This window comes from Amblyomma mixtum, chromosome 9, assembly GCF_055824585.1.
Source record: "Amblyomma mixtum isolate Tamu chromosome 9, ASM5582458v1, whole genome shotgun sequence".
Lineage (NCBI taxonomy): Eukaryota > Metazoa > Arthropoda > Arachnida > Ixodida > Ixodidae > Amblyomma > Amblyomma mixtum.
This window is the reverse complement of record NC_143020.1, coordinates 17658754-17677464: the sequence shown is the minus strand read 5'-3', so window position 1 is coordinate 17677464 and position 18711 is coordinate 17658754. Positions and strand designations below refer to the sequence as shown.

Below are 18711 nucleotides of genomic sequence, written 5' to 3'. Positions count from 1 at the left end.
CTCAGATCAGTCAGCGTGCACTGCGGATCCGCCTTGTTCGCCGGGAACGAGGTGCTCCAGCCCGTCTGCGCGTGAGAACCACGCTGAGGGGCCAGTTGTGGGAGTTCTTACTAGGCCGTTGGGCCTCCTTTGAGGTCTAGGCAGTGAACTCTGAGCTCCCGGTGTTTCAAACCACGCGCGGCCGGTCCCACGCCGGCGCAGCGGAAATGCGAATGAGGACACAGCACACAGGACGATTTGCCCGGAGGCAAACGTTTATTGGGTTCTCCCAAATCGCTGGGTGCTGGATGCTTAATATTCGACCCTTACCGTCTGCCTTGGTCTTGCGGCTGAGGAGGCAAGATGACGACTACAAAGAGAGAAAAAATTGAAGGTATCCACCTGACGCCCTCTCGCTGTTGTCTCTTCCCGGCCGCTGCCGTTCCCCGCCGATGTCGGCGCACTTGCCCGTTGTTACTTTCGGCCAATCAGCGACCGCATCGGCGGCGCCTGGCGCTGCGCGCTTGCCATCAGTTTGGGGAAGAGGGCAGCGCAGCGCTCACGAGGTACCATCTGGTTGCTCACCCGTGAGGAGGGCCGGCCGCAGCCGGTCTCCGCCGATCACGACGCACTTGCCCGTTGTTACTTTCGGCCAATCAGCGGCCGCTTCGGCGGTGCCTGGCGGTGCGCGCTTGCCATCAGTTTGGGGAAGAAGGCAGCGCAGCGCTCTCGTGCGGATCATCTGGTTGCTCACCCGTGAGGAGGGGGGGAAACGACCGCTTTTCCCCGTATCCACGGCGCGCTTCGCCGGCCAAGGAAAGATACGGCATTCCGAAATTCCAACAAGTTCTCACTCAAAAACCTCATTTTAAAATTGTCAACATCTTAGATGAAACACCGTGAATATTCAGCAGTCTCATAAGATAGGGCTTCTCTCTCCTTTCTACCTTTCTCTGCATTTCCAACAAAAGTTGTTCCGAAATACAGTTCAAGAAAGCAAAGTGAACAGGATTCCTTTGTTTCTATTTATTTGCCCGAAAGTTCAATCGTTCGAGGCAGGTTTCTAGGCCTTGTTGCGAAACGAAGTTGGCCGCAACCTATCACAGGGGAGTAATTGTTTCACGTGAACAAAGTGCGGTATTATGCGGTCTCATAAATCTCTGTAGCACGCTCATGACAAAACATATAAAGAATAACACATCCTTCCTTGTCCAATTAATTTAGAGAGGGCTGTAAATGAACACGCAGCTTTGCGGTCGACATCCACGCTTCAGAAAATCAACGCTCAAAAGCTGAACCCTTTTTGCTGTTGTTTGATATTTTTCTTCCTTGTAGCACCCCATTAATTCTGTTAGGCATAACCTTCGCTCGCCGAGCACAGCTGAACACGAGAGCGCTAGCCGCGAAAGTTTTTTATACATGTTTTTTACTCATCAGCGGTGAATGAATCAATTTTTAGGAAAGCAGGTGTTTAAATTGAGCCTGTGGGCGTGTTTATAAATTGCGAAATCTAAAGGAGGCTGACATGAAAAAATTGCGCAACAAGCTCCGACGCAAAGTATCATCAAAAATAACAAATCATTCGCTATAAATGCAGCAGTTCACACATCTTCATATATGGATGCTCGCTCCAGCCACCCCCTACACTGGACAAACATGCGACGGCAGCTTCATGACGAGGGCTTTTCCATGAGGGTCATCGCTGTTTTGTTGGCTTTACAAATTTGCAGCTTGAACGTCTTTGGCGATGACGTGTCCCAACAAGCCAAGCTTACTACCGTGAGTTTTCCTTTATACAGGTCTTGTCCTTGTGTGGGCATAACAGGGGTGGAGTTCTTTAAGGCTACAAGAATTCACATTGGTCGATGTAACGCTTGGGTTTCTTAGAAAGGGAGGTACGAGCAACATGCCTAGCGGACAGGGAGCACTAGGGGCTAATTGCCATAGCATGGTTTCAGTAAGAAGTTCCCATTGCCTTTTGGCTTCAGTTCTCGGCGGCAGGGAGTTCTTAACACAGAACTACGCACACAAAATGTTCGTGGTTTTTTTCATGTTATCCTTAATGGTGCAGCAAAGAAATTTTACCATCCAAAACAAAAGTGCACACCACTCGATGGCCTTCTCTTAAAGTGAATATTTTGTGGCATATTCTGATTGTTAAATCACGCACCACTGTGAGAATGAAGGTTCCTTTCAATGTGAACTTTTCAAGCGCGAGCGTAAGTCAGCTGCAGAAAGCGTTAGCCTTACTGAGAGCGTTGGGTTGTACGCGATAGTGATGCAAGTGGGCGAGAGAGCTAGCCCCCTCCAGTGGGAGTGACAGCTACTGTAAATGTTAATTTCAATGCACGCTAGCCCATGGGAGCACCACTGCAACTGAGCGTTCAGCAGCATCTTCTAAGCATTTATTCACGTTCAGCCCTTGCATTTACACAAACCGATTACGAGACAAAAAAAAAACTACCCTCTTATAGAAACTAAAACTCCCATCCTTATGGTGCCTCGTGTCACATATTTCGCAGAAATCTCGATTACGGAGTGTTTCTTTTTTTACATTCATAACATTCGCCTCAATGTGAATCACCTAACCAAGTAATTGTCAAACCCAGGCCCTCGCTATCACATTGCTATTGTCGTATTCTGTCTTTACGTCCAGATCGTGATGTTTTCAGTGACATTCTTTAAACGGCCGTCTGTTGTTCACTGTACATATCGATTGCCATCATAACCTCGTATCAATCTTCACGCTTTATGAAAATAACCTGTCTTTTCTTCTTCAGGCTACCAAAGCACGGGTCATTTGCAATCCGTGGTCACAGCATATGATTCGGCCTCCTATTGCTGTGTGGCTACGATCAGGTTATTAACTGGGCGAGCTCCTTAGGTAACATTGGAGGGGAAAAACAAGGATATCGGTGCATATACGAAAGCACCTCCTTTGTAGTGAACTTTTTTGTCGAAAAAAAAAGTGTCCCAAAAGTATACTCACAAAGAGCTCAATTCTCAAAATAAGTAGATCCAAAGATCGGAAAAACCAATACACCGAAGAAAAAAAAAGTAAGTGCACAGTAATATATATGTCTTTAAACCTGCGCAGCGCTATTCTTGCATCGCTTATCAAACTGCCTTCGCCTTTAGTTTCCACCTGCATAACCGATGCATTCAGTTTCCGACAGAGAGAGTCCTGGCAGTCAGTCACCAACTCTGCCCTTCTCGCTTGTCATTGGAAAACGATGCTTGCGGCCGCAAGGATGGATTCTGAACCGAAACTCTTTATTTCAACAGCGCCGGCCGCTGGCTAGAATGACCACTGAAACATTGGATGCTGATTCGAAAGAGGATTCATAGTTCAACCCTGCGTGCTACTACGCAACAGTCGAAGCTTCTGGTAGCGAAACACGCGTGTGCTTGCGTTTGTGTCTGCCTGCGTGTGTTACTTTGCCGTGATGTTTTTCTATATGCCTCTCCTCTGTTTGATGCAGACATTATCAAGGCATAATAGACGTGCATGCATTTATGCATACACACTTATGAAGGCCCACCGCACTACTCCTGGTGCGATATAAAAGGTCAAGTGGTACGTACAGTCTTTGTTAAAAGTTTAGAGCCCAAGGGGTTAACTTCCAAGCTTTATATCGGGACTCCAGGAGCATCCACGGAAGTCCTACCCATTGCAGGAGGCAGTACCAGAAATCTTCTCATGTCCAGGAAATTTGGAGCGCTAGAGATACTGTAAGAACGACACAGTGTGACAAAGGCTGTACGCCCCCAAGACACAAGTAATAAAGGCGTCCCTGTGTGCGTGTAATGCAGCGTGGCTTTCCTGTTGCACCATTGCAGCATGCAACATTTCCTGTTGCACCATAGTAGCGAAACTTTCAAGCCTCACATGGCTTTTACTGACCAGCAGCTGCAAACCCCTTATGGGAACCAGCATTTGAACTATAGTAGGTATCAAGTTAATTATTCGAATTTTGTTATTCACTTGCAAGCTAACACGATACACATCTTTTTCTCATGTCCCACACTGATCTTATTGCTCTCGCCTCAAAAGCCATTTCTACACATCGAACGCTCATTTTCACAGTTGGTGGTGATATAACCTGATATGCGCAGTATTCGAAATCGGAAATAGTGCTGCGTTTCAAGTCACAAGCCCGCTTTCATTCTCGCAGTGTGAGTTGGTCCGATACTTCGGCTACACCTGCGAGACAGTCACGGTCACTACGGACGACGGCTACATCCTAGAAGCGGACAGGGTGGGCACAAAAACCCAGGACAATGGAACCACATCGAGACAAGGTGGCACACGTGGAAGGCCTATTCTTGTGGTGCCAGGAATATTTTGCGAGTCTGGGATATTTTTCGTCAACTTCCCGGACCAGTCCCCAGGTGACAAAATTGTGAAATGTACCGGAAGTGTAGCCCATACAAATATGAAGATTTCTCGAAGCCCATGAGCGAAAACCTAGTGGTTCACTAGCTTGCATCGCTCTCATTAATTCACGATTCACTTGCAAAGTCTGTGGAGAACCTCTTTGTGCAGTTTACTTCCTGGGTTTTCTGAACTGAATTTAGCCTACTTCAGGCGTGCCAATTTCTATTGTTCGAATGCCGACAGCGGGTGAATATAGCATAAACAATTCCTGTTTTCTATGTCATAGAAGGTAGGTTTTCTGGTTTTTCTCATTTATAGGCCTACACTAGCTTCATACGACAATCACACTTTTTTTCTTAACCGACTGTTTTTCAGTGGTAAATAGGACCCGTACGACCCAGTTTAGTTTTTCACATGCGTTCACAAGGCAATGGGACGCATGTGTCCTATTTTCTCACGCGAACCCTTAAAGCTAGAGCGCTCAAATTTCGAATGCCGCCTCTTAGAGGTTCCGTCGTCATGCCACCTTTAATGGGAGGCGTGCATCACTCACAGGCTTTTGTCCACAAACATAAAATATTGACTGTATCATACTTCAGCATCATAAAGGTCTCAAAACTAGATATGTGTACAGTATATAGCTTAATTTTGTTTTTATATAATAGTGGATTCTGCCGCCTTGTCATCAAGAGAACTACGACATGAACAGGCTAGTAAAAGTCATTAGTTGTCTGGTATGGCCGTGCTTTATACTATTAATATACATGTCGACTAAAAAACGCAGTGATTCGTGGGGATATGCAGAAAGAAAAAAAAATGAGAGAAATACCGAACACTTCGATAAAAACTGCTAAGCGCAAAGAGAAAAACAGGACCTGAAGAACACTAAGTACAACGACGTGTTTCACGTTGACATTAACTGAGTAGGGACGAAGAAAAATCAAGCAAAGGAATTTTACAAATTTTTAGCACACAATGCTTCCATACAAACAAAAACAGATTACTGAAATTTCGACACGATTGCGTCATTTGTTCTCAAGTTACACAGGTGTACTTGTTGTAGTACGCTGTGTCCCTCCCATAGTGCATATAGCTGCTTCGCTGCGGTCCTACTTGATGGGGTGAATTTTGTTAATATTTTGTTTTTTTTTATGTAGGGTGACATAAATCTTCCTTTTCAAAGAAGCAGCAGACACGATCGAAGCAAAGTGTCTGCGAACAGATGGTTGCTGCCTATCAAGGTTTAGATAATGTTAGGTAACTGAGAGTAACGTTTTTACGAAAGCAAAAATAGTTCGGAGGCTCGTCTCTAGCAGTTTGGTAGATTGTTCAGGTGTTCAGAATTGGAAAGTTCAGCTTTCATGTCAACAACCATTCCACCACCTTTTTGTCCCTGATGCCGTTGTAGTAGCAGTTGGTGGCTTGTTCTCAAAGGTCGACACCTGCCGTACCACTATTCTATAAGGAAAGAAGCATTGGCTTAAAAATGTCCCGTTTTTGAAGCGAAAAGCTTCCCTAGGCTAGTCAACATCGGGTCTGGCGTGCTCCGTGATCAATTTTAGCCACATCTGCGTCACGTCATTGGAGAGACGCACGTGGTCGGCGGCGGCTCCGTCGGTGCCCTTCGCCGTCGTTCGCGCACTCTGCACGTCTTTACCGAGTGTGCATCGGCGCGCGCTCCGCTTCCTATTAAGACGCTACTGCGCATGCGCCACCTTCTCGCCCTCCTTTCGCCCTTCGTTGCGGCGCATCTGATAACGCTGCGAGGTATATATATAGGAGCGTTCATAGAAGAAATGCACACGCCTCGCCATGAACGAAGATCCCGAAGTGGTGGCTTGCAAGTTTTATAATGTGTGCCGATATGATTCACATTAGACAATTACACACTGCCAGGAGTAACCGTGGTATATCTAAGGGGAACCACAAGTTCACAACCATGGCATAACCACAAGCTAAACCACAAGCATCAACGAAGCTTTTCGCTGATAATCAGGCTTAACCTAAGCTAAGCCATAGCCATTTTTTTTGCGCTCTAGGTAACCAACGCTTTGCAAAACATGTAGGCTGAATACTGTTATACTTGCAGGCTATAGTGAATACGCTGCGGTTCTTAGATTTCAATCACAATATGTAAGCTATACTACTCAAGCAAGAACCAATTTTTACTGGCTGCTTTTATTCCATTGCTTTCTTTGGGCCGAGTAGACACTTCCTAATCCGTTTTTGGCGAACGGTTCCTGTAGCCGAAAATTCCTCCCGGAGGAGAGTTACAAGAATGCCTTCACTGGTCAAAAAATTGCCAAAAAAGGTTTAGGGTTTATTGGGGTTTAACGTCCCAAAGCAACTCAGGCTGTGAGGGACGCCGTAGTGAAGGGCTCCGGAAATTTCGACCACCTGGGTTTCTTTAATGTGCACTGACATCGTACAGTACACGGGCCTCTAGAATTTCGCCTGCATCGAAATGCAACCGCCGCGGCCGGGATCGATCATGACCACTAAGCATTGAAATAAGCTTAGGCAACGACAGGACAGCATGCGCTTTCAAGAGTTTCTTTTCCGGACCCAACGACTGTAAACAGTGGTTGGGAAATGCAAAACAGTAACAGTCTGCTCTGCAGAACATTCAGTTCTTATAATCAATACTTTCTTATAACCAATTAAAATCACATCATCTGTCACATTGAGGATAGCAAGCGACAAGCACAGCAGTCTATGAGGCCTCGCTGAGCAGATAAAGTGTTGTTTCTTCCGAAAAATTGGTAGGAACCATGAGATCTATGACCTCGAATAGATAGCCGCCGTTGTGCACACAGGAAGACCCAGCGTACTATAGAATGTACAGCCTCATATAACTCATCATAACGCAAAAAAAAAAGCCAAAGATGAAGGACATTCAAAGCATCCATTGTTTATTTTCGTCTTTCGTGCTGCTCTATACTTGAAGCTAGTATAATATGTACATAAACGCGTCCGCGAGAAAATTATAAGCCAGCGAGAACCGGTGGAGTCGGTGGGAAACAAACATCCTGAAGTTTCCCTACGGAAAAGTGACGTGCTGAGCAGAGGAAACGCGTTTTCTTCGTTAAGGAATGACAGCTGATCCCCCTGGTGACAAAGCATGACCTAATTGAAAAGAAAAATTCAGTCTTTAGTGTGGAAACCACAAAAAAATTAAATGTACTTTTACAATGACGCGTCGCGCTAATGGGTTAAAAGTCTTCGAAAAATCTTTTCTCCTAACCAGGCAAAAAAAAAAGCCCGGAACATAAGCACAGCTTCTAACCGCTTCACACTGTGGTGAGCCACATAACAAAGGTGTTTTCAAAGTTCCCGCGTCGATATAGCGCCGTGTTAAAGTGCGAAATTCCAAAAATGTTTAACAACAACTCCAATCACCAGGAATTTTAAATCCGGATGCTCAAGATGCTTAGGAAGACTTTTCGCAAACACGCAATTACATTACGAGTTGAGGACACGAATGCATTAACGCTTTTTATGCAGCTTACTATGTGTCTTTGCGTTCTTCTCATGTCTGTGTATTTTGCCGTCCTGCTGCATTGGCATCTTGTTTTTTTTTTGCTTGACATCACAGTTGAGCCGCATCATTCATCCCTAGGGATGCACAAGTGAGAGTGCGAGCTCGCACTCTCACTTGTGCATAAGGGTGGTACAGAAGGGTTTTACCGCGAGACTTCCATCGCGTCTGGCAATCTCCGATCGCGTTTCGCGCTTTCATGACGGCACTTGGTTTGATTGCGTCCGACTCTGGCGACCAAACAGCAATTTCTATAGCACGCACTACCGGAGGCCATGTTTTTTTATTCAATGGAGCTTTATTGTTACCGCATTATTACGTTTATAATTCTCTCAACCCCGCACTTCGAATAATCCGAACAGCTGGATTAACACTGTACCTCAACACTTTGTAAACCAGAAAGCGCACAATCATTTTCTTTACAGGCATTCGCACAACACATTTCATGATGAACAAAACCTGTGGCACTGACTTCAGTTCTGAGCAAACATGAAGTGAGCGGTGTTGCCAAGATAAAGGGCTATGGAAAGAAACTCCAAGATATTTAACTCATTCCGCATATTCAGAGGGTGTACATGTATAAGAAACGGAGTCCAACTTCTGTAAGTAAACAGGCACGTTAATTAGAGTAGTTTTTAGTGGACAGCGCAAGAACGAAGCTGTTTTTATACATTGGCAGTCATTTCGCATGAGTGAACAGCGCAATGCATTGTAGGTGTCCTTTTGCAGCATACCAGGGGCGTTTTGCTATAAAAAAATAACAAGGAAGTAACACTCCGTCGCCGGCACAGTGGAACACCGGACGTTCAGAAATTGCCGTAGGCAGGTTATTACAGAAAATATTAAGCAACTTTGGCGATAAAATTAATTCGCGAGATATACCGGCATTAAGCGGCAACTTACAACTTAAAACCCACTTAGCATCGAAGCGACAATTTGATGTTCATCTGTCATGTAGTTCTCGAGAATTTTGTCATAAGACAGGCGGAAGGTAAAAAGAAACAGTATGCATACAATACTAGGTAGTTCATGGTCAGGAGCGATGACGCAGTGTTATCGCATCCACCTCGCGTACAAGAGGACCATGGTTCGAATAACGGTGCCGCAAAACTCTTATTATGAAATCCAAGCCACGAAAGTGTCTAACCTTACAGGCAGAATACAACAGGCAGAGCTATCGAAGGTAATCATTAAGCGCAAGGTAGCCGACATATGGATGCTTATTATGGAGAAAATCAAGCTTGATCTAAAAAAAAGAAGGTAGCCTAAAAGCGGGGACCAGGAAAACGCGCGCCGGCAAAAACAAGATATATTCGTTATGAGACAAAGAGGGCCATGTAATTAGAAATATGGATAAGATAGTTAATGTAGCCGAGAAGTTCTTCACAAATCAATACGCTAGCCAATGTAAACATGTCTTTAAGGAGAGAGGCAGTAGAGCACAGTACTGGGACAACCGCCAGCAACAAAAGAGGAAGAAAGCTCTAGGAGCAGTGAAAAGAGGAAAAGCAGCTGCTGAAGATCAGGTAACAGCAGATCTGTTGGAGGATGGAAGGGAGATTTCACTAGAGAAAGCTTAGCCAGCCTGTATACGTAATGCCTTTCATCATCATAGAGAACCTGCCATATGCGCTCCACCCCATTCTTATTCTTCTAGTTACTCCCCTCTCATGATCCGGATCTGCAGTCACTACCTGCCCTAAGTAGACACATTCTCTTACTACTTCCAGCACCTCGCTACCAACTGCGAACTGCTGTTCCCTTGCTAGGTTGTTGAACATCACTTTGGTTTTCTGCATGTTAATTTTTAGCCCCACAGTTCTGCTCTGCCTGTCTAACTCATTGATCATGCATTGTAGTTCTTGTCCTTAGTGGGTTAGCAAGGCAATGTCATCAGCGAATCGCAAATTACTCAGGTATTCTCCACTAAGTATTATCCCAGACTCTTCCCATTTCAGGCCCCGGAATACCTCCTGTAAGCAGGCGGTGAATAGCATTGGCGAGATCGTGTCCCCCTGCCTGGCACCTTTCTTTATTGGAATTTTATTGCTGTCTTTATGGAGAACTATAGTAGCTGTGCAATCGTTATAAATATCTTCAAACATTTACACGCCACACTTTTCCACACCCTGATTCCGCAATGCCTGCATGACAGCTGAGGTTTCCACTGAGTCAAATGCTTTCTCGTAATCAATGAAGGCTATGTATAGGGGTTGGTTATATTCTGCGCATTTCTCTATCGCCTGGTTTATCGTGTGAATATGGTCTATTGTCGAGTATCCTTTACAAAAGCCTGCTTGATGATTTGGTTGGCTAAAGCCTAAGGTTGTCCTGACTCTATTCGCGATTACCTTAGTAAATACCTGGTAGGCAGTTTGCCTACAATTAAAGGCAGTTTGCCAATATCCCTCAAGGGGAAAGCATACAACAGCTGTATCTTACCGGTACTCACCTGTGCGGCAGAAACGTGGAGGTTAACAAAGAGGGTTCAGCTTAAGTTAATAAGGACAATGCAGCGAGCTATGGAAAGAAAAATGATAGGTGTAACGTTAAGAGATCGGAAGAGGGCGGAGTGGGTGAGGAAACAAACGCGGGTTAATGATATAATAGTCGAAATCAAGAGGAAGAAATGGGCTTGGGGCCATGTATTGCGAAGGCAAGATAACCGCTGGTCCTTAAGGGTATCGGAGTGGATTCCAAGAGAAGGCAAACGTAGCAGGAGACGGCAGAAAGTTATGTGGGCGGATGAGATAAAAAGGTTTGCGGGGATACACTGGCCGCAATTGACAAAGGACAGGGTTACTTGGAGAGACATGGGAGAGGCCTTTGGCCTGCAGTGGGTGTAGTCAGGCTGCTGATGATGATGATACGTAATGCCTTATTACGTGGAGTGTATCAGAAAGATGTAAGAATGCTAAGATAAACGTAATCCACAAGACGCGAGATGTCCTGGGCTTGAAAAATTACAGACCGATCCGCTTTCTGTCTGATACCTAAAAATTATTTGCTAAAGTGATCGCTTATATAGTAAGGATAACCTTTGTTTTCAATCAACCAAATGACCACGCAGGCTTTAGTAAGGTGTACTTCGAAAATGCGCTGTATTCACACTGTCAATCAGGTGGTAGAAAAATTCGTAGAATATAAGCAACCCCAATACAGAGCTTTTATTAATTATTGGAAACCTTCTGACTAAGTGACAACCTCAGCAGTTATGCCGAAAACGGGGAATCTTGGTGCAGATGACGTATGTGAAATGACAAAGATATCTAAAACGACTGCACAGCTACTACAGTACTCCATATGACCAGCAATACAGTTCCATTAGAGAAGGGCTTCAGGCAGGGAGGCACGATCTCACCAATGCTATTCACCGCCTGCTAACAGGAGGTGTCAGAGGCCTGGATGAGGAACCGTTCGAGATGAGAGTTATTAGACAATACCTTAGTAATGTGCGATTCGCTAAAGAGATTGCATTGCTGAGCCACTGAGATGATTAACTGTAAATCATCATCAGTGAGCTAGGCAGGCAGCTCAAAACAGTGCGTCTAAATATGAACCTGCAGAAAACCCATGTAATGTCCAACAGTCTCGGAAGGAAACAGCAGTTTACAAATTGTAGCGAGCAGATGGAAGCGGTAAGAAAAAACTTTTATTTAGGGCAGTGAATGACCGCATATCCGGATCACAAGAATGAAATAACTAGGAGTATACGCCATATTTACAGCGTTGAAGACAAAACAAAAAGGACGACAAAACACAGCGCTGTCTAAGTATGGAAGATCGTCAACAACTCTACCAACAGCTTGCTTTATTGAACTTGATTCCAGGTACAAAGGGCTTTTTGAATGTTATATAAAAAACAGCGCTGTGTTCTGTCGTCCTCTCTTGTTCTTTCGCGCTGTAGGTATACAGAAGAGCTGGTCTAAAAACCAACATGCAGAAAACCAATGTAATGTGCAATATTCTAGGAAGGAAAAAGCAGTTTACAATTTGTATGGAGGTGCTGGAAGTTATAAGGAAATATGTTTCCTCAGCGCAGGGAGTGCGCGCAGATCCGGATCGCACGAGTGAAATAGCTACGAGTAGATGCCATATTTACAGCGCGGAAGACACAAAAAAAGAGGACGACAGAACATAGCCCTGCGTACCTATGGAAAATCGTCACCAACTCGCCCAAGAGCTTCTTTTGTAGAAGTATATAAGTGGGGTGATGGCATTTGGCTGGCGCATTTGTCTATATAACAGTTGTATGTTCCCGTTACTGATCTATGGGCCAGAAGCGTTTAGGCTATCAAAAAGAGCTAAACTTAAGCTAAGGACAGCCCAGCCAACTATGGAAAGAAAAATGATAGGTGTAAAGTTAAGAGGCAGGAAGAGGGAAAATACAGGAATCAAATATGCGTTAATGACATCCTAGTCCGTATCAAAAAGAAGAAATAGGCTTGCGAAAAGCATACAATGCTAGGGCAAGGTAACCATGGTTCCCAGAGGTAACAGACTGGATTTCTAGGGAAGGCAAGCGTATCAGTTGGCGGCAGAAAGTTATGTGGGTAGATGAGATTACGAAGTTTGCTGGGATGGGGTGGGCGCAGGTGTCACAGGACAGGCTTCATTGGGAAGACGTGGGAGAGGCCTTTGTCTTGCGATGGGCATAGTGAGGCTGGTGATGAGAGATGAATATGGTGTGAAAGGCTTTCTTTAGATCTAGGAAGAGGGATTTTGTGAAAATATTTTAATCAAATGATGAGAGCAGTTAATCCGAGAATTCCTCATGGAATGAACCCGTACCAGTGCCAGTCATAAAGCCAAACTGCGGAGTGTAACTATGATAAGCGAAAGTATATACCTTAGGAAATCAGATCTAGCAAGTGGTTGGTTGGTTAATGGGGTTTAACGTCCCAAAGCGACTAAGGCTATGAGAGACGCCGTAGTGGAGGGCTCCGGAAATTTCGACTACCTGGGGTTCTTTAACGTGCACTGACATCGCAAAGTACACGGGCCTCTAGAATTTCTCCTCCGAAGGAATTCCAGCTGCCGCGGCCGAGATCGAACCCGCGTCTTTTGGGTCAGCAGTCGAGCACCATAACCACTGAGCCACCGCGGCAAGTGATGTACTGTATAGAGTCTGCTGGAATGCACCTAACCTAGTTCATTCAGTGATTTAATTTGCCAAGCAATAGTCCTCGGTACAGTGGACGTAAATTTTATCATTTTGGTGCCGTATACGATCTTCAAGTTGGGGACTTTCGCCCATATATTTGTTCCCACAAGCAGTTCTCTGGAGTGTTCGGCCCAATTGTCTTGATTAAAATCAAAGTTTCGGCTTCATGAAGAGCCGATTGTCTATCAGACCACACGTCTCCTGCTTCTCGCCTTTAAGTAATGCTCGGTATCTTATCGGCTTTTGCCATGAGGCGAAAGGTCAACCTTGTCAACGGAGTTATAGGTAGCATCTTTGCTAAATTGCTTATATTGTAAGGCGGAAGCCTGTAATGCCTCATCGTTGTATGCAGGAGTTGTGGACAGAAATTTCCCGCTTTTCAATTGGTCCATAGGATCGTGACGTCAAAGTGCGCGAACTTCAAATGGGGCCAGTTGTACTTTGGCTATTAACCACGCAGCCAATTAAAGGGATGGTATAGTGATGCTCTAAGTGGGACTGAGTTTAGTAAATTAGTTGGTTAACTGTTTAGCTTAATTAACCTTTCTAGTCAAACCGGACCAATAAATAAAACCGAGTAGGAATTTGTTCGAGTTGGGGAACCGAATCAGGGTCTCCGGAGTGCGAGACGAGCACGCTAACCACTCCGCCATGCCAGCTGGATGGTTTGGAATCAACAAAGGCGCGTCTAGTAAATTCGATGTCTTCGTTCACTCTCATCTTCCTCCCTTACCGTCACAGCGAGGTTCAGGTGCCCACCGAGATATGCGAGACAGATATATTTCCTTTAATCAAAAATCAAATTACCGACGAACAAGGCGGAGAGCCAAACTGGCGATGGCGTTCTGGGGACTCCCTGGCAGCGTTGGAAGACGCTGTCGCGTTCCACTCTCAACGACACAATGACATCATTGACACAAGCAGCAACACCGCGCTTAAGGCTTTCGCCTCACCGCATGTCTCCCTGAATATTTTCATGCTGTTTTCATGCTGTTTCTTGAATTTTCTACCATTATTCGAGCTAGTAATTTTAGTAGAAGAAATAAAGATGGAAATTAATTTGGCTGTCAACACGCAGTAAACCGGAAGGCACAAAGTGCACAAAAATACGTCCCATCCATGGCACAGTTTGAACTTCATCCAATGCAACTGGTCCCCTCGTTCCGAATGTTTGGGGGTTATGGAAACCTGAGATGGCGCCTCGTCGTTTCACTGCCCCACTCACCGCTCATCGATGTGAGGGCGTGGTAGGCGCGCACGTTGCGGTAACTCATTAGACCAGCACAGCTAGAGGACATGCTGCAGAATGCAGGCCTCCTCTCTCGTCGACGTGTGTAATTGTCTAGTTTCTAAATGGCCATAAGCTGCTAACTGCCAACTAGATAAAAAATTGCCTGCGGTTTAGCCCTGGTTAAACCTGGAGTGACGCGATAGCTGCAGCTGGCAGAGTAGAACTTGTGGAGTCGAATAGCAAAGTCAGTCTGTCGCCGCTGCGTTTCTCTGGGCGTTCCTTCATCTTCGTCCCTGGACGTGGATTCACAGTTACTGCTAATTTCCTTTCCTCCAATTCAATTCCTTTATTACAGCCCCTATTTCTGTTTGTTCTTTCACTCGCACTTGTTCCCTTCCTCTACAAACGAATGACGGGTGTCCACCGAGATATGCGAGACAGTTACTCCGTAATTTTCTTGACTAAAATACAATTTTCATTTTCTTCATTACAGCCCCTCTTTCTCTTTCTTCTGTCACTCCCACTTCCTCCCTTCCAGTACAGTGTGGTTCAAGTAGAGTGTACAAGAATAGGTGTCTACCAAGATGACAGAGAACTACTGCGTCATTAATTAGCTAGCTACAGGCCATGGCTGCGCTTAGGCGTCCCTGTGGTTAAGCGATGTAATGGTAATTATGATTTACTTGGGTAATCTCCGACTTCATCAAACGGATGAAGGCTGGCCACCGAGATTGGAGAGACAGTTACTGCGTAATTTCCTTTCCTCTAATTCATTTTCTTCATTATGGCCCCCTTTCTCTCTCTTCTTTCACTCCCACTTCCTCCCTTCCTCTACAAACCGATGACGGGTGTCCACCGAGATATGCGAGACAGTTACAGCGTAATTTGCTTTCTTCAAATACAATTTTCGTTTACTTCACTACGGTCCCTCTTAGTCTTTCTTCTTTCACTCCCACTTCCTCTCTTCCTGTGCGGTGCGGTTCAGGTGTCCACCACGGCGGTTGCTAGGCAACGGCTGTTGCGGCGGATCAAGCGCACAGCTGCGGCTTCTAGGGCAGCGACCCTGGAGGCTAGGGTGGTTAGGTGAGATTCAATGGCGGCCACGTGGGGGTCGATACTGGTTTATTGGGGTTTAACGTCCCAAAGCAACTTAGGCTATGAGGGACGCCGTAGTGAGGGTCTCCGGAAATTTCGACATACTGGTGACGCTCCTCAAGTTGCGCGACGCGGGCCATGATGCGCTGCTCAAACGGTTCCAAGAAAGGGGCTGTTTGGCAGATGACGTCACGCTCGGGCGCGACAGCGTCGGAGGCGGAGGATCGGCGTTTGTGAGCGTCGGGTTGTATGTAGTACGGTGTCGATTTTAGAGTCTCTTGCCTGTTTAGTTCGTGGTAGCGGAAGCTGTACGTGACCCTGATCGTGACGAGGCTGTCTATGAGTCTTAGGGTGTCATGTTCTCATTCCCTGACTCTTAGCACGATTCTGGCGACTTGCTCTGTTGTATTCATAATAGAGGCGATGGTTTTGCTACACCGCCCAGTGTTTTGAAGCCACATTCCAAGTACCCTGACTTCTGTTTTCTCGGGTATTGTCTGGTTCCCGAGTTTCAGGGTGATTTGGGAGTCGTATTTTCGTCTACCATTTTTTGATTCTTATATATTATGATTTTTATGCTGAACACAATAATCCTCTGGCCCTGGCGTATTGTTCACTATGGTCGATCGCTCTTTGTAGCCACACTTCTCTAGTTGCTAGAGAGACTGTGGTTGTCCATATTTTTATGCAATCTGCGTACATTGCGTAGCTGACGTTTTGTATTTCGTCGAGTACTTTCGTGAGTCCTATGATCGCTATGTTGAATAGTGGCGGTGATATTACTGAGCCTTGCGGGGTACCCTTGTTGGGGCCATGAAGCTCTTTGATCTTGTATTTCTGATGGCTATCGTAGCCGTTCGTTCCGTCAAAAAGGCTTTGACATAACGGAAGGTTCTGTTTTCGCAGTTTATGTTATTTAGACCTTCCATGATGGCCGCATATCCCACGTTATCGAAGGCTCGCTTTATGTCGAGCGCTAGCACTATGTGTTCGCCGCTTCTTGGTATATCAGTGAGTACATCCTCCTTTAATTATAGGAGTAGGTCTTGCGTGGACAGCCCCTTCTGAAGCCAAACATGTCATCGGTGTAATATCCCATGTCCTCCATGTAGTCTGGTATCCTTTCATTAATCCCTCTCTCGTATATTTTCCCTAAACAGGAGGTTAGAGAGTTTGGTCTGAGGTTTTCGATTTGGAGGCTTGCCCGGCTTGGGTGTCATAATTTCCTCTGCGTGTTTCCATTCCACCGGCACGATTGCTTTTTCCCAGATAGCGTTTAGGTACTTGGTAAGCTCGGCAACAGCCGTGTCTCTTATGTTTCTAATGGTAGCGTTATTTATTCTGTCCTTTCCGGCTGCCGTATTCATTTTTGCTTCCCCTATGGCTGCCCTTACTTCCTCCTCGGTGATTGGACTATCCAACTCGGCATTGTCTTCGCCGGTGTATTCTTGGTCTTGCTTTTGGGTGCGTGGTTGTGCCGTAGCATTTCTCCCTCAGTGCCTGTGTTAGTTGGTCTTCCGTTCCAGAGAAGGTGCGGAGTAGTCTTTCCATGGACTTGCCGCTTCCCGTTTTGGTTTTTTGTTGGGTCTATCAAAGCTCTTAGTATATTCCAAGTTCGGGCCATGCCTAGTTTTCCTCTAAGAGTTTCCGTGAACTGTTGCCTGTCTTGCGTGGCGATACTGTTTTCGTGCTCTGATGCCTTCCTAGTTAGTTCTGCGACTTTTAGCTTGAGTTTCCTGTTGTGTTTTTGCTGCCTCCATCTCCTGATATGGCTTCTTCCTGCTTCTCATAGGTGAAGAAGGTGGCTGTCTACGTCTGGGTGTTGTTCCGTGCGAACGATCATCGTGTAGTTTTGTCTGGCCTTCGTAAGCTCCGCGCACCACTGTTCTATGTTGGTTATCGGTTTTACTGTTCCATCGCGGTGGTTTCTGAAGGCTTCCCAGTCTGTGTTTTTGCCAGTCCCTAGGCATCTCCATTTCTCCTGCGGCTATTTCTAAGTTAAGGATGAGGTTATCGCTCCCTAAGGTTTCCACTGTATTTTCCCATTGGATATTTTGTTGTTTTTTAAGAAATTTAGGTCAGGCGTGCTGTCTTTGCAGACGCTGTTTCCTATCCTCATCGTAGTTGTGGGATCGTTAGCTAGCTCCATGCAGTATTTTTCTGCACTTTCTGCTATGCTTTTACTTTTGGCATTGAATTTTCGGTACCTTCAACTGGGCTTTGCGCATTAAAGCCTCCTAGGATCAAGAGTGGGTTCTGGCCTGCCATATCGCTGGCTTTTTTGAACAGTTCGTGTAAAAAACTTTGCCTTAGCTGACCTCATGTAAAGCTGCCGTGCTCTCCCCTATGAAACCTCCGCCCGTCGCCCATTCATATCGGTCTCACGCGAGACATAGACCAGGAAAAATGGGAAATGCCTTGGCATTTCTTAACGAGTATCTTAAACACGCAACTGTGGCGACTAAAGGCAACAGATGAAGAAGAAAGATGCGGTGTGAACAAGGCGTCGGTGCAGTGGTTTAGCAAAAGTTAACAGTGAGTAGAAGCAGATGTTTGCACTGTCCAACAAAAGGTGTTTGTAGTTGTTTGAAATATAGCTAAGCAGTCATTAGTGGGGTCAACTGCTTGTGAGCGCATTCGAACCTTGCTCTTGCAGAATATCACAGGTTATTTTTTTACATTTACTTCTTCATGGTAGAAATTAACAGTGCTAAACTGCTTCAGAGGCATTTCAATCTATTTTTAGGTGAAAGGTTATTTGCAGTGTACACTACTTGAGGAAAAGCAGGCTTCATGCTGAGGCAGTCGAAACTTGCTTTCCTCAGAGCGAAGGGCGTTAGTGTCGCCATTGTAGTCGCATGTCGTAACAAGAAACTCCCGCGTTCAGCCATTCGCCCGGAGCAGCGTTCGCTACGTAGTCCTGAATTTTATCGGCGTTGCGTACCATGAAGCTGCCGCAATTCAGACTCTCCTCTATGAAATGTTTATTTTGAAGATTTCCACCACTTTGCAGGCTTTCCATGCGGTTGTTATGGAAAGCGCAGAGAAAATACTGTACTGTCGAAGTGAGTTATACAGACGATACATTTCGAAAAGCATAACTTCATACCAGACTCCATAGGACGTCATGCATAGCATCTAGAAATCGTCTCTATGATACACAAGAAGGATATCGGAGTACATGAAAAAGATATGCAAGCCATACTTTCAAATGTCTATCGGAGCTACTCATACCTTTAAATGGGTCCATAAGTGTTCATGTAGTTCTGGTAGATTTTACAGTGTGGTCTTTCGTTAAGCGAAAATCTGAAAAAAATTTCTCTCTT

At 45.4% G+C, this 18711-nt stretch overlaps 1 protein-coding gene across 1 annotated transcript in view; it reads left to right on the top strand.

The window, feature by feature from the left end:
- The first annotated feature begins 1512 nt into the window (after positions 1-1512).
- LOC149328412 (lipase lipl-1-like) overlaps positions 1513-18711 on the top strand; it is a 50731-nt gene continuing 33532 nt past the window's right edge. The window contains exons 1-2 of the mRNA XM_089560309.1: positions 1513-1758; positions 4155-4371. Coding sequence (XP_089416435.1) covers positions 1597-1758; positions 4155-4371 — 379 coding nt within the window. The 5' untranslated portion in view covers positions 1513-1596. The remainder of the gene's footprint in view (positions 1759-4154; positions 4372-18711) is intronic.